Source organism: Leopardus geoffroyi, chromosome D2, assembly GCF_018350155.1.
Source record: "Leopardus geoffroyi isolate Oge1 chromosome D2, O.geoffroyi_Oge1_pat1.0, whole genome shotgun sequence".
Lineage (NCBI taxonomy): Eukaryota > Metazoa > Chordata > Mammalia > Carnivora > Felidae > Leopardus > Leopardus geoffroyi.
This window is the reverse complement of record NC_059334.1, coordinates 17,199,527-17,226,672: the sequence shown is the minus strand read 5'-3', so window position 1 is coordinate 17,226,672 and position 27,146 is coordinate 17,199,527. Positions and strand designations below refer to the sequence as shown.

Sequence of the window (27,146 nt, the reverse complement as noted above, 5' to 3'; positions counted from 1 at the left end):
CTACATTTGGGTGGATCTGTGGTGGCAATTAACTAGAAAGAGTTAACACCCAAAAGTCATGAAAATCATCTCAATCACTAGGGTAGGGTCAGATTGCCAATGCCCAGTACCATATGGGGCTCTGTGCCCTGGAAATGGTGGGTTCAGAGTGGCCACATGGCCATTTTAATTATGCCCAGCAGGTGGGAGAATTGAGTCTTGAATAGCTCAAGGTAGCTAGTCAGACAAAATCCAGAACAAAATCAATTCACTGACACAGATATTTATGCAGCACATTCTAGGTGTAAGGCATCGTGCTGCCCACACAACATGCACAGGGCAAGCTTGCCAGGCACCAGGGGCTGGCACTGGCCAACAGGACAGGAAAGTTAATGCACTTCTCCTGGGCCACCTGTCTCAAAGACAGTGAGATATGTCCTAGAAGCCAGCCCTGTTTGAGGAATTCAAAGGGAACACTCCATTTGCTGAAGGTCGCAAAACTTCAAGAGGAGGTAGCATTTGGGAAGGGTCTTTATGGATGGATGGATGGATGGATGGAAAGATGGATGGGATGTTAACAGGCAACAGCAGGCAAAGCAGGAGTGAGAGAGCTTGTGAGGCCCCAAGCAAGGAGGAGGGGAGCCCAGGGGTTGCTGAGTCCAGTCTGACTGAAGGATGGAAACCACATGGGCAGCCCTAGGAGGTAACGCCAGAGAGGGTGACAATGTCCAGAGCCTTGGACATTGAGCTAAGGACTGGACCGTGATTCAGTGGGGAGTGGAGGCCATTGGTGAGAGGGGAAATGACATGGTCAGAGCTGTTTGAGAGACAACAGTCACAAGGTAATTTGGATATGCAGGATTCAGTTTCCTGGCATGACCTTTAAGTGGTGAGCTTCATCATGTAACGACACATTTCCCCCATCAGGGCATATGGGCAGCGTTGAACTCAAAGCCCTACCTCACTCCCCAGTTGATGGGGGCTAACAGTTCTACTGGGAGCCTTGCCTTTTCTCATTTGGTAGTGGGGTCTCTAGTGCTAAAAGGAAGGATTCAGCAGCTCATGGGAAAAATGTTCTCCAAACATTAGTAGCTGGTGTTAAATGAACACAAATAGACACTGTAATAACATGGGTCTCATTCCTCCACCCCCTTCAAGCCTATGGACAATATTTTCCTTGAGAGGGGCGCCTAGGGGGTTCTAGACCTTTTACATTCAAACAGGAATGGCTTTTAGTAAGCTGTATGACCTTGGGCAACTTCACGAAAGAAACATTTCATGAGTGTTTACTGTGTGTAAGGCATACTACCCGTATAATTTGTGCCATCTACCATCAAGGTAATATGCTAATGCATTTGTGCACTCCTTGACAGTCACCTTTTACTAGGGGCTCAGTTTTTTCGTGTATGAAATGAGAGGTTGGACTGAGCCATGTCTAGACCCCTGGTGTCTAGCCAAGGATGTTTGAGAACAAGGACCGAGTTTAAACAGAGGCAGCTTAGGACCTTCTGCACAGAGCCCATGACAAATGGATGAGAATGATCTCTGAGGCCATTTGCAATGAAAATACAATAGATTCCAGTCAGGTAACTTAGATAAATTCACGCCCTGGTCTCTTTCAGCCCCTCTAACAAAATACCACAGACCGAGGTAATCAACAACAGATTCATTTTTTACTGTCCTGGAGACTGCAAGTCCAAGATCAAGGTGCTGACTGAGTCACTTCCTGTTAAGACCTCTCTTCCTGCCTTACCAATGGCCAGCCACCCCATCACTGTATCCTCACATGGTCTTTGCATAATGGTAAGACGTCTTTGGAGGGAGGGGTTATTACTATCATCCCCGTCTTGTAGAGGACACTACAGAACAAAGAGATGGCGTATGGAAGGAAGAAATAAAAATGATACACAGCCGGTGACAGAGCCAGGATTTGAACCACGCTGGCCCAGAGTTCTCATGCCCCATGCGTTATAATGCTCTGCACCGCCATCCAGAATATGGAAGACGAAGGCAGAGGACTGCCCTGTGTACCTAGAAGCTGCTCTTGGTGAAGACAGTTTGCTGGGCCAGGCAGGCAGCTGGTTTGACCCAGCTGGGAAATACTTATATTTTCAAGCTGCCTGTCTCCATTCAGAGACTTTACAGGAATGCAATTCCAGCCTTAAAAGAATGGGGAGACATAATGGGTACCTGGGTGGCTCAGTTGGTTAAGCATCTGACTTCAGCTCAGGTCATGATCTCATGGTTGGTGAGTTCCAGCCCCGCATTGGGCTCTCTGCTCTCGGTGCCAAGCCTGCTTTGGACCCTCTGTCTCCCTCTCTCTGCCCCTCCCCCGCTTGCTGTCTCTCATCCTCTCTCTCTCTCTCTCTCAAAAATAAATAAACATTAAAAAAAAAAAAAGAATAGGGAGACATAAAATGCAACTTTTTTGATTCAGGTTAAAATCCATTCAGTCATGAAAAAAATTTTACCTTCTGCCTGGAGATTTCCTTTCTTTCCAAGAGTTTGGTATAGTCACCATCCAAAGAGACAACACGATCCATTCTTATTTCTCAGACCAGAAAGAGACAATTCTCAGGGCACCTAGATGGCTCAGTCAGTTAAGCATCTGACTCTCCGTTTTGGCTCAGATCATGATCTCATGGTTATGTGAGTTCGAGCCCCCAAGTTGGGCTGACAGTGACAGTGACAGTGTGGAGCCTGCTTGGGATTCTCTCTCTCCCTCTCTCTCTACCCCTCCCCTGCTCACACTGTCTCTGTCTCTCTCAAAATAAATAAGTAAAACTTTAAAAAATGTTCTTTATAAAATAAATAAATAAAAGAAAAGGACAATTGTCCATGTCCTCTGCTAGCACTCCAAATAGTCCCTGTAGAAAAGAAAAAGCATGTGTCTTAAGGAAAACTGAAGCGGGGCGCCTGGATGGCTCAGTCGGTTGGGTGTCCGGCTTCGGCTCGGGTCATGATCTCGCAGTTGATGGGTTCGAGCCCCGCGTCAGGCTCTGTGCTGACAGCTCAGAGCCTGGAGCCTGCTTTGGATTCTGTGTCTCCCTCTCTCTCTGCCCCTCCCTGGCTCATGTTCTGCCTCTCTCTGTCTCAAAAATAGAATCAAACATTTAAAAAAATTTAAAAAAAAGAAAAACTGAAGCAAAACACAATATGCTGTAAACCCCTAATACATAGCCAACATATAAACCATTTGTCCCTCGAGAAGTGATTTCCACCTTTGCCCCCAGAACCTTTGCTCCTTTTCCACTAGAATGCCCAGGTCCATCTTCTACAATGCTGTCCCCCCGGCAAGTAGAGGTGACTTGTGGCCATTTCATGCACAGAGCAATGGGGGTCAAGAAAAGTACAAGTTTGTGCTTGTGGGACTTCCATTAATGCCCCCCGGCATTCACACTGCCATCAGGGGCTCTTCCGTGGGGAAACAGCAGACCAGGGTACAGGAGCCCCCACGTGGATGAGCACGCCGCTGGGCCCTGGGATGGTCTGTGCTTGGACAGCCTCTCTGGGGGTGCCTTGAGAAGAAGGAGCTGGAAAGATCAGACAGCAAGGCTGGTGGGTCTGGAAGCAGTGTCTACCAAGCTGTGAGATTATTCCCCTTTGAGCTGGGTATTTGCCTAAGGTCACTTGTGTCCTTCAAAATCACTCTGTTCTTGGGCTCCTTGCCATGCTCCTTGGTCTACTTGCCAAGCAGGAAGCAGGTGGACAGGCCCTGCGGTGGGCTGGGCTGCTGGGAGGCCGGTGCTGGCCGGATGGAGTGGGGACAGAGCCATGTTGGCTCCAAGTACCAGGAGGAGGGTGAAGGACCCTCACTAATGGCGCCTCTCAGAACTTCTTGCTGGCAAAGGGTGCGCGCAGCAGTGATAGGTCTCCTGGAATCTGTCCCATGTTAGCATGTACCTCCAGTGAAGCAATCAATCTGTTTTTTTTTTTTTTTTTTTTTATCCAGCCAGTGAGGCTTTTCTGAGCCCCTGCTTTGTGCCAGCATCACTGTCTAGAAATGCAAAGACAAAAGACAAAGTCCCCAGCATCAAGGACTATACAGGTTCATGGGAGATGCCTCCCCCCTACTTGGGGAAGGAACTGTTGCAGCCACTGTGGGCCCCATGCTTTGGGAGAGTGTAATAGGGAGGAAGGTGCCACACTTTTCTGGACACTGATAAACTTGCATTTAAAATCCCTATTGTATGGGAATACAAGCTGGTGCAGCCACTCTGGAAAACAGTATGGAGGTTCCTCAAAAAACTAAAAATAGAACTACCCTACGACCCAGCAATTGCACTACTAGGCATTTATCCACGGGATACAGATGTGCTGTTTCGAAGGGACACATGCACCCCCATGTTTCTAGCAGCACTATCAACAATAGCCAAAGTATGGGAAGAGCCCAAATGTCCACTGATGGATGAATAGATAAAGAAGATGTGGTATATATATACAATGGAGTATTACTCGGCAATCAAAAATAATGAAATCTTGCCATTTGCAACTACATAGATAGAACTGGAGGGTATTATGCTAAGTGAAATCAGTCAGAGAAAGACAAAAATCAGATGACTTCACTCTGATGAGGACTTCAAGAGACAAAACAGATGAACATAAGGGAAGGGCAACAAAAATAATATAAAAACAGGGAGGGGGACAAAACAGAAGAGACTCATAAATATGGAGAACAAACTGAGGGTTACTGGAGGGGGTGTGGGAGGGGGGATGGGCTAAACAGGTAAGGGGCATTAAGGAATCTACTCCTGAAATCATTGTTGCCCTCTATGCTAACTAATTTGGATGTAAATTTTAAAAAATTAAATTAAAAAAAATAAGTATATCTTGAAAAAATAAATAAGTAAAATCCCGATTGTTGAAGATCCTCTTGGGGCCCATGAACAATCCTGACATCTCAGTCTCTTTGGGGGTGCAGCTTTCTGGGGATGGGCTGAGTTATCCTGGGACCTGTAACCTTCCAAGGCTGTCCACACCAGCAGCCACTGGCCACATGTGAAGCATTAACTAAATACAATTTAAAATGCACCTCCTCAGTTACATTGGCTACTTTTCAGTGCTCAGCAGCCACACGTGGCTGGTGGCTGCCGAATCAGAGCAGACACGGAATCCTTCTGTCATTCCCGTAAGTTCCATTGGCTAGTCTTCGTGCATAGATACTTACAATAGAAAGTGGTACCCCCTGTGTGAGCTGTGGGGGGCGGAGCCTAAACCACCTGGGGCGGGGGTAGGGATGGGGAGGCCAGTGGAGAAAGGAGCAGGACAGAGCCCAGACCTCACCCTGACCTCATCTTGAGTGTGGATGCTTCCTGGGTCTGAGGCCCCTCCTTCTCTCTCCTCATTTTTCCCTGAGTGGTCTTTTCCACTCCATGGCTTCATTTACCATGTTCCCCAGAGATGTTCAACCAGGCTGTGTTGGTACAGTTCAGTGGATCTCAAACTACATCAGATCCCCTGAGAGGGCTTCATAAAAGCCAGGCTCCTGGGCCTTCACTCCCAGTTTCTGATCAGTAGGGCCGAGGGTGGGGCCAGAGAAGTCGCGTTTCAAAGTCCCAGGTGACAGGTGACCCCGATGTTCCCGGTCTAGGAACCACACTTTGAGAATCATTGGTACGGTCTAAAGAATCACCTTCACTGGGGCACATGGGTGGCTCGGTTAAGTGTCCAACTCTGGGCGCAGGTCATGATCTCATGGGTCATGGGATCGAACCCTGCACTGGGCTCTGTGCTGACAGTGTGGAGCCTGCTGGGGATTCCCTCTCTCCCTCTCTCTCTGCCCCTCCCCTGCTTGCAGGCATGTGCGCTCTCTCTCTCTCAAAAGAAATAAACTAAAAAAAAAAAAAAAGAATCTCATTCACGGATTCACCCATTCCACAAATATTCATGTAGTGCTACCATGTACCCAGTGCTAGAGGTGAACAAACCAGGCAAGGTCCCTGCTCTAGGGAGCTTACGTGCGGGCGAGGGGAGACCGTCAGTAAACAAACCTGTGTCAGGTGGTGATGAATGTTATAAAGAAGAACAGAGCAGAGCGAGGGGAGAGGGCTATTTCATAGGGTCATCAGGAAAGGCCTCGCTGACCGGGTGACATTGGAACAAAGACCTGAAGCTAGAGGGGGAGGGTGGGCCGGATGTGACCCTGGCCTTTCTGGCCCCGTCTTCAGTTTTTTAATTAGCAAAATGTGACTCATGGTCAATATGGCCACAATCAAGGTCATCAGTCTCCAGCAGCTAGGTTCGAAGACCAATTCGATTGCACGTGTATGCATTTTGTTAAAAAGGCCATAGATTCCATCCGGGCTGGCAGTTCCACCTCTGGGTGCCAGCAACTGGTGTCCCCTCCGAGCCCCCTCTGCCCACACTGCTCTCTGCAAGGGGAGGACTCTGGAGGGCTAAGGGGACCGCCACAGGAGGCTGCGTCCCACTTCCAGAGGATGCCGTAGGGCTCCCAGTCCATACGGCTCCAGCACGCGGGATCTGTTCTAGCCCCTCACATACCCACAAGCCTTTCGGGTGCGGCGCAAACTCAGGGCCGTTCACGCCGGATTTGTCTTTTCACCGCTCGGTATCTTTTTAGGCCCAACTGTCACAGGCCTTAAATGGAGTTTCCGATAAGGCAAAAGAAGCAAAGGAGTTTCTGGTTCAGCTGAAGAACATCCTGCAGCAGGTCCAGGTGAGCAGAGCTGCAGCACGGGGAGGGCGGGCGTGTAGCAAGGGAGGGTCCTGTGGCGAGCGTCTTGTGCGGGACGAACACAGGAGGCTTAACTGTCCTGCTGCACAGCCTCGGACGTTGCAGACATCACCCGCTCAAGCCGCTGACGGTCATGTGGCCCCTGATACTGGAAAGGGATCCCACATGCACCCAGTTACGGGGAATCGTAGAACGAGAGCTGGAAAGGGGCCAGCACTCCGTGCGGCCACGGAGGCCTATGTAATATCTGTGCACAGCGCTTCTGTACCCAGGGAATCGATACATCATTCACGGCGTAAATGTGTTTACTGTGCCACATACTGAGCCCAACACAGATCAGTAAGTCTCTGGCTTCAGGAGCTGTCCGCAGGGGAGAGGACACACACGCGTGTGCTCTATACGAATGTGCATGCGTGGAGGGCCCATTCATACAGACCGGACCAAAGGCACCGACTTCTTAATCTTGGATCAGCCCCCCACGAATGCCTCCATTGTAATGTCATCACCTCTCCAGAGGCCTTGTCTCCAAACACGGTCACATTCTGAGTTCCTGGGTGTGAGAGCTTCACCAGACGCTGTAACACGAGGTCCGGATCCCCGCTGATCTCTGAGACCTAGAAGGATTCTTTTTTAAGACTGACCGAGATCCTGCAGTCTTCCGTTGTTTTCCTGCTTTCCGATTATAAAAAAGCAAAAGCATGTATTATAGAAATGTTGGAAAGTAGAGAGTGAGCGAGCCACGGAAAGGTTCACCAATATCTCCCCCCTGGGGTGACCACCTCACCATCCTGCCATGTTCTTCTGCAATGTGGACACGCGTGTGCACGCACACACAGGACGGAATTATGCTGTGTGCAACTTGTAGCCCCCCTTCTGTTTTCTTCCCAGTCCCTCATGAGCATTTTCCAAGACGTTAAAAACTCTCAACGGACGAGGTTTGAACGACTACCGGATATTTCACCATCCTGGTGTGCCAGGATTCATGGTACCCTCTCCTGATTCGTATTTACGTTGTTTCCAATGCAGTAATGTTACAGATGACTCTGGGGAAAGCCTCTCTGAAATACGTCTTCGCGGCTAGCACTGGCCGGGTTTCAGCATGTCTTCTGTCTAAAGCTCTCTGCTCCCCCCAGGAAAACGGACTGGACTACGAAGCCTGCCTGGTTGCTCAGTGTGATGCGCTGGTCGATGCTTTAACTCGGCAGAAAGCCAAGCTGCTCACCAAGGTCACCAAAGAGAGAGAGCACAAGCTGAAGGTACGTCCCCGGGTGACGACACCCTCGTTTCCCATCGTGGCCTCCACACCGCGAGTGGACTGGGTCAATATTAGGTGGGTGAGAGAATGAATGAATGAATGAATGAGTGGATGAATGAATGAATGAGGCAAGGAAGGGATAAGCCAGCTGCCCCGGACGTGCTCACACTCACGTGACTTTCCCCAAAGCCAGCCATCACCCACACTGTCCCTGCAAAGCCACAGTCAGGTGCGCTGAATTCTGCTGTTCTCAGGGCAGGGGTACCCTTCTCCTATCTCCTCTGAAGTCCTGTTTTCCATCTAAGGGACTCCGCCTGTTCTCAGCTTGCAGAGCAGTAGTGACCAGTGACCGTAGTGAGGCCGCCCTCTGTTCGGGTCGCCAGCTCTGTCACCTTCTTCAGGCCCTCTCTAACATCTCACACATTCAATAAGCAGCAATAATAATGCAGTATTGTTATGGCATTATTAAATATTAAATATTTATTGCGTTGTTAAATATCCACCACGGGAAGGGGAGGGTGTCCCCTCACAGGACGCTGGGCTCCTGCTCCGGGCAGGTGCCATGAACGCTCTGCCTTGACAGAGGACGGCTTCATTGCCTTGACGGCTCAACCGATTTCATAGACATTTCCCAACTGAAGCAGGAAATATTACTTCCAAGGAAAGGAGGAATGCGTGTTGGGGATAGCCCATGGTTTCCAAGTAAAAAGGCCGAGCCCATGGAGTTATCCACAACCACCCATGATGAAAAGTGAGACAGGAGGTGGTCACTGATCGCGTGGACAGTTTCAGACCGTGCACTTTCTCTAGTGCCCAGGGTTCAGGCAGAGAGTTTGTTCTGTTGGGCGGTGGGTCCGTTTATTCCCCAAGGAAGAGGGCGCGTGGAGCTCAGGAGCAGAACAGCCAGAGTCTCGAGAGGGTGCAAGGTGCGCAGACCAGCGCTGCAGCGTCTAGGGCTTTCTCTGTGCTAATTCTCCAACTTCCACTGCAGCCTGGCTGCCCCTCCTCTGATGAGATGGTTACTAGGGGTTCTTTTCATCACAGATGGTTTGGGACCAGATCAATCACTGCACACTGAAGCTGCGTCAGTCAACAGGGCTGATGGAGTACTGCCTAGAGGTGATCAAGGAGAACGACCCCTCTGGCTTTCTACAGGTGAGCCTGCGCACTGGGAGAACCCAGGGAGGCTTGGTTTCCTGCCTCCAAATCCACCACCGCTTCCCAAGCTATCCAGAGTTTTAGGACGGTCCCTACCAGTGGCTTGGAATTGAGTAGATTCTCCCTTGCTCAGAAATTCCAGAAGACCCAGGTTCTCATCTCGTCTGACTCTTGCTAGCTGTGACCCTGATTCTGTGCCCTCGTTAAAAGAGGAGGTCAAATGTCATAATACCTAGAGCCAACGTGTCGTGCATTTATGCTTTGACTTCCAGAGACCCCAACTCAACATTTTCTCCACAAATGGGAAAGGACAGTCTTTGCCAAACAAGCTGGAGGCTTGGAGGAAGTGAGTTAGCAGAATCCACACGGCCCATTACCTCAGTGTGCGGAGTGCCACAGGCCTGGACAGATGGCCGCTGCCTGCAGAGCCCATGCAGGCTTGCCAGGGCATCCCTCCAACAGCCAGGCTGACTCAGGGCCACGAGCATCTCTAGAGGACAGGGCAGTGACAGGGGCTCAGCGCTCCATCTATGGGGTAATGATGGCCCCCTTCACTAGTCCCCACGAAGGGTTCACAGGATGGCTCGACAGGGACGTGTAAGTGTCTGAATGAGCAGGACTTTCCAGCGGAAGACAGCAGAGCTGGGAGTGCAATGGAGGGACAGTTTGGAGCAACTTGGGAGGAGGGAGAGGACACACTGTGGGGAGCAAGCTTCAAAATTCCAGGGATACAGGAAGCGCTCTCTTCAGACCCTGGGAGGAACTGCTAGTATGTTTCACTTTGCAAAGTACTGGATCTCACAAAAGCAGTATAAGGAAGAATGCTTTTGTGTATTTGCTTCACAAAACGGTTTGGCCTGATATCTTCATATTTTTTAATGTGTATTTATTTTGAGAGAGAGAGAGAAAGAGAGACAGGCCAGGGGAGGGGTAGGGAGACAGGAAGAGAGAGAGAATCCCAAGCGGGCTCTGCACTGTCACGCCAGCCTCGATCCTACCAACCATGAGATCGTGACCTGAGCTGAAATCAAGGGTCAGACGCTCAACCGACTGAGCCACCCGAGCGCCCCACCCGATACCTTTAGATAGCAGGTTCTTCTTTACATTTAAATTATTGCCCTTTTAAAATACAATTTAGGGGCGCCTGGGTGGCTCAGTTGGTGAAGCGTCCGACTTCAGCCTGGGTCATGATCTCGCGGTCCGTGAGTTCGAGCCCTGCGTCAGGCTCTGGGCTGATGGCTCAGAGCCTGGAGCCTGTTTCCGATTCTGTGTCTCCCTCTCTCTCTGCCCCTCCCCCATTCATGCTCTGTCTCTCTCTGTCTCAAGAATAAATAAACGTTAAAAAAAAATTAAAATACGATTTAAACAATACAGTTCACTTTTATTTGCACGGTGGCATGCCGGCAGGGATCATATACTCCCTGCCCTGGCTGGCCTGAGAGCATACGGCTGACACAGCCCCTTCCTGTCCCCAAGCCACAGACACCAAGCCCCTCCTCCTAACCCATCACTTGCTGCATGATTTTCCCTTTGCACATCGAAACCCTAAACTCTGTGCTCCCCTTTAAGATCTCGGATGCTCTGATCAAGCGTGTCCAGGTGTCTCAGGAGCAGTGGGTCAAAGGCGCCCTGGAGCCAAAAGTGTCTGCGGAGTTTGACCTGACCTTGGACAGCGAGCCACTGCTGCAAGCCATCCACCAGCTGGACTTCATCCAGATGAAATGTAGGGGTGAGCCGTGGTTGGCCCAGTTCTGTCCATGCCTCTTTTGGAAGGGGCATCCACTCTGAGGGGGGCAGCTTAGTGTCCTCAGAAGACGGGTGACACACAGAGTGAGGCAGAGCGTGAGGGGAAGGCCGCCCAAGTCACAGGCCGGGGCCCAAGTCCCAGTTCAGCCTGGGTCACCCTGGGTAGCTGGAGGACCTAGGGCGGGTGGCATCCCGTCTGAGTCCAAGTTCTCTCCTTTGTAAAAGAGGGTTCTTTGTTTATTCAGACACTTAGTGACTGTCCACCCTGTGCCAGGCACTGTTCTAGGCGCAGGACACCGCTTTGAACAAGTCAACACACTCGCCCACGAGACTCAGCTGATATTCCAGAAAAGGAAACAGACAGTACACAGATACATCGTGTCATGGCCAAAAGAGGCTTTTGGGGACAGCGGGATGTTTTGAGGGGAGAGAGATGCAGTATAGGGAAAGAACATTCCAGGTGGCAGAGGAGTGGCAAATGCAAAGGCCCTGAGGCAGGAATCCATTTTCTGGGTTCCAAGAAGAAGAGCAAGAAGGTCAGAGGTGAGAGCAGAATGAACAAGGTGGAGGAGGCTGGGAGGTGAGCTCAGAGAGCCACGAGGGACACGGGCTAAGGGTCAGATAAAGTTGAGTGGCTTGCACCAGGTTACAAAGTAGCAAGCGATGGCCCGAACCAGTCCTGATGCAAAGGCCGCCTCTCCAGAGGCATCGAGGCCACATTCAGGAGAGGCAAGGAAGCTGTTTGGTTTTTTAAAACCAGAATATCGAAGGAGGGAGTGCTACACCTGCAGAATCTGTCAGCGCAGGAAATCCTTACCCGCCAAACGTGTGGCCATTTTTACGCCAAAGATGAAACAGGAGTCTTGCACATCTGCGTGCTCCCTCCCACACTCGGTTTGCACCTCGGGCCAGGTTGGGAAATGCTGCCTGCCCAGGGTGTGAATGAGATGTGGTGCTGAGGAGCAGGAGGAGCCTGGCAGAGTGTGCAGGGGTGCGGCAGAAGACAGGGGGTCTCGGGAAAAGCTGAGGTGCCAAAGGTGGAGGCCTGGAGCCGCTCTGGACACTGCTCCGGGAGGGATTCACAGAGGGCGTGGGAGAGCCTAGGGATAGAGGGGGACCCCTACCTGTTTGTAAACCGAGGCCCCGGGGAGTCAGCTACGCTCAGCCAGCCCTGAGACCAAGTCTGTAAGTAAGACAGGGCTGCACCCAGCTAAACCATGGGGGGAAATCTGGGAGACACCCCTAATAACGGGAGCCAAATGGAAATCTGGAAGTTTTACAAATCTGATGTTGCAGTTTTCCCTTTAAAAACTGTCAGTGTGGACTGTATTTATATCTAAAATCTCCGGAGCCGGAACAAGGCTAGAATATAAAAACTTTCTCTGGATCTTGCTGTGACAGAACTTACCATGATAACATTTGATTCAAATCCCTGATTCCGAGGGTTGACCACTGGATACTCTGATTGCCTCTCCTTCCCGGCTCTGGTTCCCTGGGCCTCTAACGTGCTTCCAGCCAAAGGTTTAAATGCATCCTTGAATTCACCCCACCAGCACCTTCCCAGCCTAGTGTCAGCTGCATGCTGGCCCCGCAGTGGCTCCGAGGCACTTGGAACCCGGCTCTGTTGGCAACCCTCACGGGCTCCTTGTGGGTCTGAGACTCAAAACTAGGGGTTCTCAGTGGGTAGGTGGGGCTCCTCCTTGGGGCTCCAGATGCAGAGTCGTGGAGGCACAGGCCATACCTCTCCCACCTCCCACCCCAGATTCCAGGACAGGCTGGAAGTGCACGGTCACCTGAGATCACGCTGCCCCCACCTTCCCTCTGCCAGCCTTGAGACTGAGATCCCGGGGCTGAGGTGTGCCTGCGAGAGGCTGGGAGGGACCGCAGGGTGGCGCCACCGTTCCTCCTGGGGGCCGGGGGGGGGGGGGGGGGGCTGCGATGGGGGAGGAGAGTCCGCACAGGTGTCTGGCATGCTGCCGGGGTCCGTGAGCTGAACCCGCAGTTCCTGTTCCTGTCACAGTGCCGCCCGGCCCCCTGCTGCAGCTGGAGAAGTGTTGCACCCACAACAATAGTGTCACACTGGCCTGGAGGATGCCGCCCTTCACCCACAGCCCCGTGGACGGCTACATCCTGGAGCTGGATGACGGCGACGGGGGCCAGTTCCGGGTGAGGCCCTGATGCTGGACTGGGGGGTCCTAACGCAGAGGCCCCTGGGCTGCCCTCAGCTCCATTGCTGCCCCTAGAGGGCGTTGGCCCAAACACAGAGGGCTGGTGGGTCTGGAACCTTGGGAAATGGGGCTTCTCTGCCGGGGGGCTAGGTCTGGGCAGCTGGGGCAGGCAGAGGTGACAGCCACAGAGAAAGTTTAGGATGGCCTTTCTGCGGAGACTGACACAGGTCTGAGGCAGAGGAAGAGCTCGGAAAAGGGATCCCCTGCCCTGATCTACCTCCTGCTTCACCCCACCAGTGCAGTCCCGGCTATTCCTCAGCACCTTCCCAGATATCCCCGCTCACACAGGCTCTCCCCCGCCACTCCCTCAACGCTCTATCCCTCCTTGCCCCGCCTGGGTCACTGACTGTTCTACCTGGCGAGGTGCTCTGTGGGTGAGGACAGCCACTTGGTAAATGGCCGTTGGGTTGACATGAACTTCTACCTTCGTGTTTCCAGGGATGAAATGTCATGGGGACAAGAGAGGCTCTTAGTGAGCCAGAAAATGGTGTTCTACTCCCCCATCCGGTAGAGACCCCCCAAAGCCAGGCCCCCTACAGAACTCTTCCCTGGGTTTTCACACAGCAAAGTTCAGGTCACTGTCAAGTTGCTTTGTTGACCAGGGTCTTCTTAGAGCTCCTCCTTGTCCATTCCCGAGGAGACTGCATAAAGATGTTCCGGAACAAAGCACTGCAACCACGACAGTTCCGACATCCCTTCTCCTGGGGGGCCGCGCCATTGAACAAATCTTGCTGAAGATCAATATTCCTTTCGTTTCTTTCAAAGGGATTTATGCATAGGTCATTACATTTTCTGTTTGAGACCTACCCTACAAGAACGTAAGCGTTGGGGAAATAATAGCAGCCTTCCCTTGGGAATTATTGGGTCCCGTGTGAATATATGGGCAATTTAGGGGACAGAGGAGTTGAGGAATGGCAGATCATTCACTGGGTGCAGAACCTCAGTCGTTGTGGCTGCGCAGAGAAGCTAGGGTTGGAAAGAACTCCTGGACTGGAAACCAGGAAAAGAGCCCCTGTTTCTGAAACGGGAAGGGAAGACTGTTTCCGGATGTTAAAAGAAGCAGCCACAGGGCTCACATACTGATGGCCCCTTCCCTCCGAGACATAGCCACCAGCAAAAGCTGGATACAAGGGCTAGAATTTATGAGGAACCACCTGTTAAAGTGGGAAGAGTGTCGGCTTTCAGTGTAGGCAGGCCTGGATTTGAACCCTGGCTTCCAAATGGGTTCATCTGGATCTTGGGCAGGTTTCCAACCTTCTCCGAGTCTCCTTCTGTATGAAATACAACAACAACAACAACAAACCAATAACAACATCCAAGGGTTGTGTGAGGATTAAAATGCCCTACACAATGCCTCGCACCCAGCTGTTATTATTAATGACTTGGCATAACAAATGAAGAGTGAACCCCCTAGACAACGAGAGAGGAAAGATGTTTGAGACCAAGTAGAAATGGTGACACAGGACGGGGTGCAGGGCTGTGCATTTGAGGGAGTTAATAGGACAAAGGTAAGTTTGAAGTGGGTGGGGAACAAAGTCAATCCCTACTAATGGATCTTTGGGGTCCCCTGCAGAAATGTCTCACCTCTCAGGAGGCCATGAGCAAAGCCGTTCAGGGGGCAGGGGGGCCAACGAGGGGAAGATGGCAACCTCAGGGGTGGCGGAAGTTGGGGAGGGGGGCGGAATGCCCCTCTCGATCCAGAAGCGATCCCGGCCCAAACCCACCTGAACCCACCTGTGCTTGGTCACGCCCTTCCTCTGTCCACTTTTTCCCATCATGGGTGATGACCCTTCTTCTTTTTTTTTTTTTTTTTAATTTATTTTGAGAGAGAGAGAGAGAAAGCCCAGGTCGGGGAGGGGCAGAGAGAGAGGGAGAGAGAATCCAAGCAGGCGCCTCACTGTCAGCGCAGGCTCCAACGTGGGGCTCGAACCCACAACCTGTGAAATCATGACCTGAGCCGAAGTCGGATGCTTAACCGACGGAGCCACGCGGGCGCCCCTGTGATGACCCTTCTTTTAAAAGTATTGCTTATTTTGTTTATTTAGCTGCTTTAGCTCATGTTCTCTAGCTTAAATTCCCACCGACAACCAAGAAGGAGGTGGGGGTTTCTGCACCTCCACCCCTCCTGGAGGAGTGGGTGTCCCTGGGATCCAGGGTCCTATCTGATCGGCTGGCCTCAGCAGAGGTAGGACATTCTCGGGCAGCTGCCTAGCTGGCTACACACCTGCCATCCCTCCCCGCCTCCCTAAGACCCCGTCACACCTCACATTCTCACGGGCAGAGGGGCTGGCCAGCCAGGAGTAGAGTTTGTGCCCAACTTGGACACGGTCTATGACCCTGCCTCCAGTCCTCCAAATGTCCCTTGCTCAAGAACTCTGCTGAGGCGCTAGCACTTTGAATGTCAACATGTTGCTAAGAGAAACTTTCCAAATAACGGAGGCACCTCCTGAGCAGTCTTGGCCGTCTTTTAGGAAGTGTATGTGGGCAAGGAGACCCTGTGCACCATCGATGGTCTTCACTTCAACAGTACCTACAATGCCAGGGTCAAGGCTTTCAACTCCTCCGGCGTCGGGCCTTATAGTAAAACTGTAGTCCTGCAGACATCTGACGGTGAGCACTGGGGTGCTGGGGGAGGCCAGATTCAGGCACGGGCGGATGAGCTTCTAAAGGAGGATGGCAGGGGGTGAGGGGTGGGGGGAGACTATCAGCTGCGCAGGGCAGGGGAGTGAAGGGATGGAGGAAATTCGGCAGCAGCGAAATGTATGCGTCTCCTCCCAGCCCTGTCCCTGCCCTTCTCACCACGGCCCCTTGCCTACTTCTCCCTACTCATGAGCCACAAAAAAAAAAAAAAAAAAAAAAAAGCCATTTCTTCACCCCATTTGCTGGCGTGGGAAAGGAGACAAGGATGTGAGAGGCTCAGGGAGACCCAGGGACTGAGACCGCATAGAACAGACCTGGAGAAAAGACCACTTAGTCCCTGGGTTTGACCTTCCCCCCCAGTGGGAAACTATCCCTCGAACACCTGGCACGAGAGCCCAGATCTGATGGCTCACATACCCAGCTGCGTCCTTTCAGGTTTCAGGCAAGAGGAGCACATCAGCATCAGTGGGATGTTGGTCATCTGTGTCCTTAGCAGGAAGAGATGATGTAAATAAAGAACATGTCCCAACAAGAGCCTGCCCTGCTAACCCGGGCATCCCAGGATGGTGTCAATCCTGTTTATCGTCATCGTGTATCCCAGCACATCCTGCGGTCACCCTGAGGAAGATGTGACACGCCTGGCTTGTCTCCCCAGGACGCAGGGGAGAGAGGGCAGGGGCAGATGCTGTTGTCAAGGGCACGGCTGGGGACGCTTTTCTGAAGATCACCAGCTTTCTGCCCTTAGGTGCCCTCTGCCCTGCAGAACAGTAGTTCTTGCCCTGAGCACTGTGGTCACGATTCTAGAGTCAGGACCTCACTTCCCGCAGCCTGAGGATATCGGAGAACAGAAGGAGGACTGTGAAACAGGAGGATGGAGCGTGGGGACTTTGGTTATATCACTTCACCGCTCCGTGTCTCGGATCCCACACCCACAAAGCGGGGCAGGGATTACCTCCTTCCTCTTTAACTTACAACGGCGTAGGAAACGTAACGGAAGGGTGTCGGAAACCAAGACTCCGTAGAATGCATTTAGATTTGGGGCTCCAGGGCTCGAATGTCTGCGTTCCTTGGCAAGGCTGGGTTCGTGGGACCGAGAGCTTGGATGAACAGAGATCGGGGAGCGTGTGTGTGTGTGTTCGCGTGTGTGCACGTGTGTCCCTGTGTGTGCCTGGGAATCACACAGGGAAGAGCGTGTGTGATGCTGGATGCCAACTTGCTGGTAGATGTGGGTGAGTGAGTCTGTCTCCGAGCCCAGGTCGGAGACTGCTAGCGAGTCCCATCCCTGACTCTGCTTCCTTCCTTTCCAGTGGCCTGGTTCACCTTTGACCCCAACTCTGGGCACCGGGACATCATCTTATCCAATGACAACCAGACGGCCACCTGCAGCAGCTATGACGACCGGGTGGTGCTGGGCACAGCCGCGTTCTCCAAGGGCGTGCACTACTGGGAGCTGCATGTGGACCGGTACGACAACCACCCAGACCCCGCCTTTGGGGTGGCCAGGGCCAGCGTGGTCAAGGACATGATGCTGGGCAAGGACGACAAGGCCTGGGCCATGTACGTGGACAACAACCGCAGCTGGTTCATGCACTGCAACTCCCACACCAACAGGTGCGTTGCCAGTGGCGGGGGGGTGGGGGGCAGTTGGGGAATGAGGCTCCTGTGGGGGACAGCATCCCTTCTGCTAGGCATCAGGAATGTGGGGGAGGCCTTTCAGCCACTTGGGGTCCCATTTCCAGGGAGAAGTGAGTGTGTGCCCAAGGGACAGCATGCAACAGAGACTAGAGTGGCCCCAGGGCATGTGGCTTTACAGGTCACCCGGCCAGCCACACGACCAGGCTCTGCCAGGTTCCTCGGCTGCCACTCCCTTCCCACTTCTGCTCCGTTTCCCTTTAGACACTGTCAGCCAGGGGCACAGCCGGTGTCCTCGCGGCTGTGACCATGTCTCTACAGACGTAGCAGGTGCCATTGCCCTGGCAGTGACCTCCCCCACTGCCCAGCCTTGTGTGGGCTTTGACCCAAGACAGTGCCCCCAAAAGGGCAGGCCTGGGCGTGGCAGGCACTGTTGGGGTGCTCACTGCTGGGGACTCTGTCAAGGGCCCTGCCAGGGCTGCCTTACTCTGAGGCCGGCCCTGGGAGTGGTGTTACCAGGGCGGACACAGGAAGATGGGCCCTTTGGGGTCGCCCTGGGAAGATGTCCCTGATACCTGGGCTCCTTCAGGGACTTGTGGGCAACTTGATCTCTCTCCTCAGAGAAGGCAGTGGGCCCCCCACCCCCCCATCATAGCTCAGTGCTTACTTTCTCCTCACCCAGGGATTCCGTGTTCACACCCGGCCTGTGTGTCCAGGGTGGGGGTGGGGGATGGAAAACCTTTTAAGGCCAGCACTGGCCAAGGAGCCCAGAAATAAAGAATGGTAGTCACCTGGAGCTGCCCTCTCCCCGCGCGATCTCCTTCCTGGCCTGCTCAGGGCCATCTCCCCAGGAGGAGCCAACCTCACGGGGCCCAGCTCTAGGCCATGTCAGTGAGCCTGGAGGCTCTCAGTGTTCTGGCCCCAGAAGTCCTGATCTGGGGCAGGGACTTGCCTGAGGGTCCCCAGGGAAGCAGACTGCACCTCTCCCACCTGCCCTTTCTCTGGCAGTGACCTCTAGCTCTGGAGGCCTGCGGGAGGGTAGCGCCTCGTCCCTCTGTCCCCTCTGCCTGGGCCCTGAAGGCTGACTGGGTGTTGCAGGCTGCCAGTTGCTGCGGGCTGACCCGGCACTGGATCTACCCCCGGCCGCTGTTCCCAAACCACAGAAGAGTGGAGTCCAGACCTACTAGCTCCATCTCTACCTGCTTAAACCAAATGGTGCCCAGATACACCGCTGATGGGGGTAATAACGGAGCGTTATTGAGCTTACTTGGTGCCTGAGGCTGTAGGAAACACCTGACTTCCATGATCTCCTTTAGTCCTCCGAAAAGTACTATTGTGATTGGCATTTTACCCATTAGACCAAGGGCTTAGGTGAAACAAGCGTCCCAAGTCACAGGGCTACTTAGCGGCGCTGTCAGGACTCGGCTCAAGAGTCCTCCGGTTCCGGGGGGGGGGGGGGGGGCGGGCGGCAAGGGAGCCGGGGTAGGGGGCCGCGGTGGGGAGCCCATGAACCTGGGGCAGCCAGCGCTTGGGTGGGAATCACGTGTTTGCGGCTCACGCCGGTCTCTACCGCCACCCGGTGGTCAGTGTCTGAATAGCACCAGGAGCCCGGTCGTAGCTCCCTTTTCCCACATGCAGGATCCTGTCCTGGGGTCCTGACACCGCTCCCCACCCCCACCCCACGCCTCCCGCCTTGGGGAAATTTGACCTCCTGGGAAGTGCCTTTCCCGTCAGCGCACCGAGTTTTCCTCACGGCTTTCCTGTGCTCTCTGCCAGGCCATCAGCCCCCAGCTAATCAGCACCTGCCCCATCAGGAAAGGCTAAAAATGGTTTTCTCATCAGAGCCGAGCAGCTGGGGTGGAGGATGAGACCTCAGCCCTCAGCCCTCAGCCCTCAGCTAAGGGAAGGGAGTCTGATGGACCCTCTTCTTCCACGGATAGGAAGCGGATCAGCCAGGGAGCCTGGGGAGAGCATCTAAAGAGATGCTTCTCACGGGCCGATATGAATTCCCACCACTGCCGAATGTGGGATCACAGACATTTATCAAGAGCTCCACAATTTAGTCTCAAGGCTCCACCGCTGGCGCTCATGGGATGGCAACTCGGGACAGGGGACTTGATTCCAGATTCAGCATCTGTCCCCTGCCACGCATGGCTGTTCAAGAGTCCCTGGGATGTTTCGGAGAGCAGCTGAAGTCGAGTGGGCCTCGAGATCTCCCGAAGGGCTGGCTCTCTGCCTCTTTGTGGATCTCAACGTTCTCGCTGGTTAAAACTATAAAGGGTGCCAAGCTAGTTCTTTCCCTTGGAGGGCAAAGGAGCCTTCCCTACCCAGGCTCCAAGCTCCGGGTGTTCAGGTGGGACCCGCTCATCCACACCCTAACTCCCTGGGTGCCCAGGTCTCAGGGACTGCCAGGAAACCAGGGACTGAACGAGCCGATCCCTCCGGGGTAAGGAAACTTACACGAAGGGTAAGGTCTTCCTGTGTGGCCCTTAACTGGAGAGTGCGTTTCAAGGCAAGTCTCACAGCCCAGAAGAACAGCTCCCTGCACCTCCATGAGGGCTGTGTGTTTTAAGTGAGGATATTCCTAGCATCTTCTGAACCACCACCTACATCCCAGGCTAGATGTGGTGGTGATGGGGCTTCCTGGGGCTTCTCTTCCCAGGACGGAAGGCGGTGTGTGCAAGGGGGCCACTGTCGGCGTGCTCCTGGACCTAAATAAGCACACGCTGACCTTCTTCATCAATGGGCAGCAGCAGGGCCCCACAGCCTTCAGCCATGTGGATGGGGTGTTCATGCCAGCCCTCAGCCTCAACCGCAACGTGCAGGTACCACTTACCCTTCCGGGCGGGAGCCCCTCTGGCTGTTCCTCTCGGGGTGCTAGGGCCTCCGAAGTGCACTTGGACGATGTGGGCTATAAAGAAGCTGACTGCTGCCCGCCCAGGCAGAGAGCCACCTACCAGCTCCCCTTGGGCATTCCCCGGGGACGGTCCTCTGTGGCATGATCAGTTCGTACTTGTTCGCTTGAGATAAGTGGAGGCGCTAAGCTGCCAGCTTGTGGAGCCACAGTGGGAGGGAGGGGGGAAAAGGGAATGGAGGGGGAGGCAGGTGGGGGTTCCATTTTCTGGGATGGGTGCGATGGAGGCATTCGTTAAGCCATCAGGAGGAAGTCAGTGCCCCCTGCCCAGCTTGAGCCGATGGCCAGGTATGCGCTGGGGCCTTTCAGGTATGGCTTTCCCCAGAGAGGAGAAGCACAGGGGGGCTGGGAGAGACCAGTCCCGGGGGCTTTGAGTCTCCTTCTGCCCCCTCTCACCCCTCCGTGCCCCCTCTGGCTCCCACCTGAAGCAGGCAGGAATGTTGTGCTTTTAGATCTCAGGGCTGGAGCCAGTCCTGGGGGGCTGGCGAGGGCTCGGGAGGCCCCAAGTGGACAGAGACAAAATGGGAGCTCAGTGAGGGGGCGAGGGTGGGAGAGAAATGTGGGGGCACTACCCTTAGCTTCTAGCAGAGCCCTCCTCCCTCTGGGAGTCCTGGCTGTGAATACTGACAGGCCTACATCAATCACTGATTGATTGATTTGTACCTGCACTCACTCACGAAAGGGCTTTGAGGCAGCCTGAAATATAACAGATGTAAGAAAGGAACGAAGGCCATGGGAAGAACGCAGAAACAAATAAACAACCATGAGAACCGTTCACCTGCTGCAATGGAGCATCAGCCTTGCCGGGGCTCCTGGGACAAGGTGGGAAACCCAGGCCCAGACCGGCTCCTCAGGATGAACTCGGGGACATTACGTTAGTGAGACTGGGCGACAATAAACAGCATACCCCGCAGTACAGAGAGGCCCTCAGGCTGCTGCCTGTGGCGACCCCAGCGAACAGGGGGCCTCGCACGCGGCCGCTGGGCTGTCTGAGCACTCAGGATTCTCATAGTGGCCTCCCCCATCCTCACTGACTGGGTCATCTTTTCCAGGTCACCCTGCATACAGGATTGGAAGTACCAACAAACCTGGGGCGGCCAAAGCTATCGGGCAACTAGCCTCCCGGCCCCAGCTGTTCACCGGCGTCTGGGAAAAGCCCCACCATCCCTCGCTGAGGTCGAAGGACCCGCGAGGGCAGGACGATCGCCTTGAGGGGTGCAGCCCAGCAGCCGCTCAGTATCTTAGAGACGTGTTTTCTTTGGAGGGTGAGAATAGGTCTGCAGGCCACGCTTGTTGAGGCAGCTGGTTAATAAGTGGCCACTGGTCGGTGGTGAAGCTGCGTGTGTGTTTCTCTCATTCCTCCTGGACATTACGAATGCTCACAGAGAAGGAACTTTCTCAAAGGAGGGAGAAGGCATCCAGGGTTTATGATTATGTTTCCTGCCATCTGTTTTCAAAGCTTGTCTTTTTTGCTGGTGGGGGGGGCAAGAAGAGGGCCGACTTTGAGACTGGCATCCTGAGAGCAGAGGCAGGAAGACACTTCCGGAATCCCACTCCCTAAGTGTTGATTGACCCTTTGCTGGGACACCTCTCCGTCCCGAGGCTGCAGGTTCTCATCTCCTCCAGGAAAGGTTCTCCTTTTTGCTTTTTTAGTCCTGGAGTCTCCACAACATTATGCCCTTGCAGACCTAATCCAAGGTCGATAGAAAGGGGCATTAATCTTGACCTTCGCCATTCCCACTGAACTACTGAGAACCTTTAAAATGGTTTCTTTTGGTCCTTCATTAATCATCTCTCTCTCTCTCTCTCTCTCTCTCTCTGTCACACACACACACACACACACACACACACACACACGTCTGCTAAAATGCATTCAGTCAGTTCTTAGTCCTTAAACACAAAAGAAAACAATGGAATTGGAGTGACCACATGAAGCGTGTCTGCTGGCCGGCAGCTGTTTTCTGGAACTGCAAGCTTGTCTGAGTTGGTCTCTTCCAGGCTTTGGGGAAGCCTCTTAGAGTCTGCCTACCTTTTCTTCCAGACCCACCCTACTGTCATCATGAAAGTAGGAGATGGCCCCCCATGGCAGTGGTGCCTCTGCCTTGGGATGGGCAGGTCCTCTAATGAAGGCAGGAAATAGCAATATCAGCATGTCCCTTACACCCCAGACTCCCGGGGTGAGCCTGGCTGTGCCAGAGGCCCAGGCCGAGCCCCCTAGCAGGGCGCCCTCATGGGCCCAGGAGGTCCCCATAGAGTCATTTGCATCTCTCAGAAACAGAGCTCGCTTTCGGGGGTCTGAGCCCGGAGCCCGCTGCGGTCCTGTCCCCAGAGCACCTTCCTGTCCCCTCCTTCTCTTCCTCTTTGTCACCTGCCACCTCCATTTCCATCTGGTGGTGAACCTTTCTCCTTTTTAAAAAGAATATATTTTATCAAGCATTTTATTTTTGAGGTTGAGGAGTACCTTGTCCATTTGCTGGATTGGATTTTTATAAAACTTAGCCCATAAACTGGCAGCAACTGTGTTTACTCGGTTCTACCTGCTTGTGTAGACACTGCCCTTGTTTTCTGAGCGGCCAAGGCCAACGCTGTGTAGATCCTGCCCCCCTAGCAGCAGATCCTACAATCCTACCTCAGAGCCCGCGCACCCTCGGACCTCGAGGCTGCCTTGTCCCCGCCGTGTGGGCAGACGTGGCTGGCTAGGCCACCTGCCCGGCGTCTTCAGGAGCTGCTTGGTGCTGTTTCGGCCTCCAAGCTCGGGTCCTGGCAACCACCTGCGTGTGGAGCTGAGGTCTTGCCTCTTGGTTCTCCGCCAGCGGCGTGGTTTCTCAGGCACCCGGAGGTCTTCCTGTCCCGGACCCCCGCCAGAGCCCCGAGGGGGATGTAGGCTCCCGCCTGTCCTCCTGCCTGCACCTGCCTCTCCGTTTCACTCCTTAGCCATAGCTCCGGGTGGACTCAGCTTGGAAGCTGGGGAAGCTTCCTGAAGATTGGAGGACACAGAGGAGCCACGGCCTTGCTGGGGCTGATGAAGCATGGCCGGCAGGTCCAGATGCATCGGCTTTGGGAAAAGACTGGCCAGCGTGCCGGGAGTGACACCAGGAGTGAGTGTGGCTGGGGAAGGTGGCAGTGGCTTCCTGCGGCGGGGGCTGGATGAAAGGCTGGGGAGCTTCCAGAATCCCCGACGCTGCGCTCCCCAGGCGGCCCTGGCTCTGCCTCTCCGGAAAGGAGCTCAGCTGGACTTGGTGACACCCTCGGGACAGCCAGCACCGGGGTCAGAGGGAAATGTGGAACAGGGAGAAGCAGCAGTCCCACAATGGTGGGGGGGGGGGGGTCTCTTTAGGAAGAAAAAGGTAATTTTTCAGAGGGAAGCCGCCAGAACTTGCCGCCTCCCTGCAGGGGTCAGCAGCTCCAGGAGGCCCCGTGAGTGTCCCCAGCAGGCACCTTTCCGGCTTTGCTCCTCCTCCAGGAACCCAGCAGCACCGTATCAGGCTGTCCTGAAGCCACCTCTCCCGTCCTCAGCACAAAACACCTTTCAGGGACAAGAACGAACCTAGGAGAGAAGGCAGGTCTGTGCCACACTTGTTTTCGAGGGATCGGCCAAACAAAGAAGAAATCATCAACGGCTGTGGCCTGACTTACATCACCCTCCCAGGAAGCCCCTGGGATTCGGAGCAGAGGCTACAGGTCGTGAATTTCTCATTGGCCATCGAATTCCCTGTCCCCTTACAATGTGGTGGCATTTTTGTACTTAGAATTGTATCAAAATGATGCTTTTGTTGGGCTGGCTGAGGAATCACTTGGTGTTTGTCTATCAAGCAGTTTCAGTGAGAAGAGAATTCAAAGTAACTTAAATGTCAGGTCCCAATGCACTGTAAATAATGCCTCCTTGACGTAGTTCCGCCGTTCGTGCTCTGCTCGTGAGCAAGTTTGCTCAAAGCATATGCCTTTCCTTTTAGAATGAATCCCTTTTAAGCGTCCACTAGCGACTCACCGCAAAGCACCCTAGCTCCTAATTCAAAGCAAAAGCTAAAACATTGCACACAGCCCTCTCTGCCCCGTCGGGGAAAATAATGATTCTAATCAAAGTGGACATCAGTAATCCTGACCCACAAAGTAACTGGCATAAAAACTATGTATACAGTTTTATATATAGCTCTGGGCTGAATCTTCAGCCCTCCGTGAACTCTGTGGTTGTGACAGCGCCCTCGGGCGCCTCGTGGCCCACCGAGAGTGAGGAGGGTCATGCTTTCCAGAGCGAGCCTGGGCAGAACCGGAGTTCACCAGGGACGCTGGGAACAGGTTCGTGCTTCCTGCTCTTGGTGCCCGGGAAAGCCCAGCCTTGCGGTGCCCGTGCCCTCTGCCTACAGATTCTCAGGAAAGGATCACAACGCAGGTTCTACGTGTCCTTCTTCCGGGGACATTTGCATTTTAGCCTTAATTCTGGTTGCAAGTGAAAGGCTCGGTCCCCTGTGAAGGCATGTTTCAGCACAGATGAGCAGACAGTTGTCCTGTGGCCACCCACACGCGGTGAGATGGGGAGGATAGGGAGGGTAGGTAACACTCCGAGGTGGGGGGGGGGGGGGGACTCAGCACGGGAGTGCCGGAAAACACTCTCACAAGGCCCATGGCTGATGCCAGGGTTCCTCAACCTCCGCACCCCCCGGGGTGAGGGGTGGGGGGGTTCTCTTATTGTTGTGAGCTGGCCATGGCCTCCCCACACTAGATGCCGGGAGCACCCCCCCAAGTGAGGGGTGACGACCCAAAGCGTCTACAGACATTGCCAGATGTCCCCTAGGGGACACCCTGGGTTAAGAACCACTAGCGGTTTGTCATGTGTCCATGCGTCGATATGCAGGGTTGATGCTGGGGTATCCACTTCAGAGGTACCCGGAAAGCCTGTATCACAATGTATGGACCTTCCCACCCAAGACCAGGATTGTCCTTCCATAGGCCTGCAGTGCTCTGCCAGCCGGGGCAGGTAGGGGGAAATGGAGGTGAGCCACCAACAGAGGCCAAGCTGTCAGGTCTCACTTTGTATTTACTGAAGATGCCCCCCCCCGCCCCCCCCCCCACACTCCTAGAAGACACCCCCCATTCCTAGAAGGCAAAACTTGTTACCAAATGTTTCCTTGGCCGCTTTTGCCTGGAGGCAACAGGAACTTAATGGATTTGTGGCCTATTATCTGGTTTTAAAAATCTAATCAGATCTCATTAGAAGATATTTAGGGTCCCTGCCGATTCTGGGAAATCTCTACTTTTGTTTTGCAAGTAAGCCAGTAAGCTGTTTTCAAGGATCACTTTCCTTGGCAGGTTCCTCCTTAAAGAGAAAGGGATCCTGGTGGCTTTCGCTTTCAATGGACTGTACGTAAGGTAAGAGCAGGTGTGGGGTAGGATGTGTGGCTCAGGCACCGCATTCAGCCCTCAGACACTCGTGTCTTTGAACCTGGCTTTGACATTGGTTCACACGTCTTAAATCTTTCTGTGCCTCGGTATCCCCACCGAGGGAATGCTTTTGAAAGAAAAGAATGTAGTCTCTCATCTATTGAGTCTAGGCTAATGGTCCCCTTCAAAGAATCAAGCCTGTGTGGTGACCTTCCAGAATGTTCTCCGACCACAAGACAGTGTCTTCCATCCCAGCCTCTTGTGACCAGGAGCATGTATGTATTAACACTGCTGCCTGGCCTTGAGGAGGGAAAATTGACATTTGAAATAGGCTTCACATGACCATGCAAAGCAACACCCCAGACGTTCCCATTCCCAGCGAGGCCTGTTTTAACGGTACTTTGGTGCAACGTGCTGTAAGCGGGCCACACGTCAGCATTGTCATTGTTAGTCCCAAAGGCATCTGTGTGCAGAAGCCCCCATAAAACGTAGAAAGAGGTTGACCTGCCTCTCTGTCTCCTCGGTCACCTTAAGTTCTAATATCTGAGGTGTCCCCCAACCCATCCTGTGTCTCCATTGTTTCCGAAGATCTCAGCAGGGGAGTGGCTTTGAGAACCAATGTCTAAGAGTAAGGCGGGAGGCACCTGACCCCGGGGCTGGGAGTCTGCATGGCCCTGGGACTCCACTCGCACTACCTGTTGGGGAGGGGGGTGGGGGGTGGTTCCCGGCTTTCCTTGTGAACGACGTTGGCTTCAGGCAGGAGTTGGGAGTCGAGACCCCACAGGGGAGTCTTGTCTGGAGGGCGCAGGCTGCCCAACCTAGTCCTGGGGAAGACCCCCGCAAGGTGGGCGCCACTCACCAGGCCAGGCCCTCAGGCAGCCTCTGAGGAGACTCCAAACACAGACTTCAGATCCGGAAAAGCGGCCTCCAGTGGCTGTGGAAGCAGGAACACGGCGAGGGCCTGCAGACCTTTCCAGCTCGTCCCGCGCCCGGTGGCTGGGCGTCCCCAGCCTGACTTCCTCGGCACCAAGAGGAAGCGCGGAGTGAGCCAAGCAGAAGACGTTAAATGCATGATGTAGACGTGCTGCTTTCCCACTGACTTTGTCGTATTCAGCATGAGTGATTTGTTTAACGTTGGCAAAGGAATTTAAAAAGTAACAAGCTCTGTGTCCTTGTTTTGGCTGTCCACAGTTCTCGCATTTCCCTGCCTTCCTTTACCCCCGCCCCCCCCCCCCCACCATCGCATCCACTTTCTGTCACAGTTGTCCATATACGGTGGCAGCTCTTGGTCCCGTTGGTGTTCCACTGGAAACATGGGGGGAGGGGGGGGAGGGGGGGAAAGCAACTTTTTTCTAGTTTTTGTATCGGTATCCACGAGCGTTTGTATTTTTTGAATTGCAAACACTGTGTTTTCTGGTCTTTGGGGGGTTGGTTAACTTTGTGTATTGCCTTCTGGAAAACCTGAGTTTTATCACAGTCTTGAGCAGATTTGAAATAAATTCTTTGGACACTGCCAACAAC

The 27,146-nt window shown here is 53.7% G+C and overlaps 1 protein-coding gene across 2 annotated transcripts in view; it reads left to right on the top strand.

The window, feature by feature from the left end:
• The window catches only part of TRIM67 (tripartite motif containing 67), a 56,562-nt gene extending 29,416 nt beyond the window's left edge, over positions 1–27,146 (top strand). Inside the window, exons 2-11 of one of the 2 annotated variants that reach the window (XM_045437379.1) lie at positions 6,560–6,655; positions 7,807–7,929; positions 8,973–9,083; positions 10,656–10,815; positions 12,853–12,998; positions 15,532–15,670; positions 17,008–17,311; positions 19,995–20,157; positions 21,299–23,344; positions 23,640–27,146. In XM_045437379.1, the coding sequence (XP_045293335.1) occupies positions 6,560–6,655; positions 7,807–7,929; positions 8,973–9,083; positions 10,656–10,815; positions 12,853–12,998; positions 15,532–15,670; positions 17,008–17,311; positions 19,995–20,157; positions 21,299–21,364 (1,308 nt within the window). In that variant the 3' untranslated portion in view covers positions 21,365–23,344; positions 23,640–27,146. Of the gene's footprint in view, positions 1–6,559; positions 6,656–7,806; positions 7,930–8,972; positions 9,084–10,655; positions 10,816–12,852; positions 12,999–15,531; positions 15,671–17,007; positions 17,312–19,994; positions 20,158–21,298; positions 23,345–23,639 lie in introns of those variants that run through there. The other variant, XM_045437381.1, reaches the window with a different exon arrangement.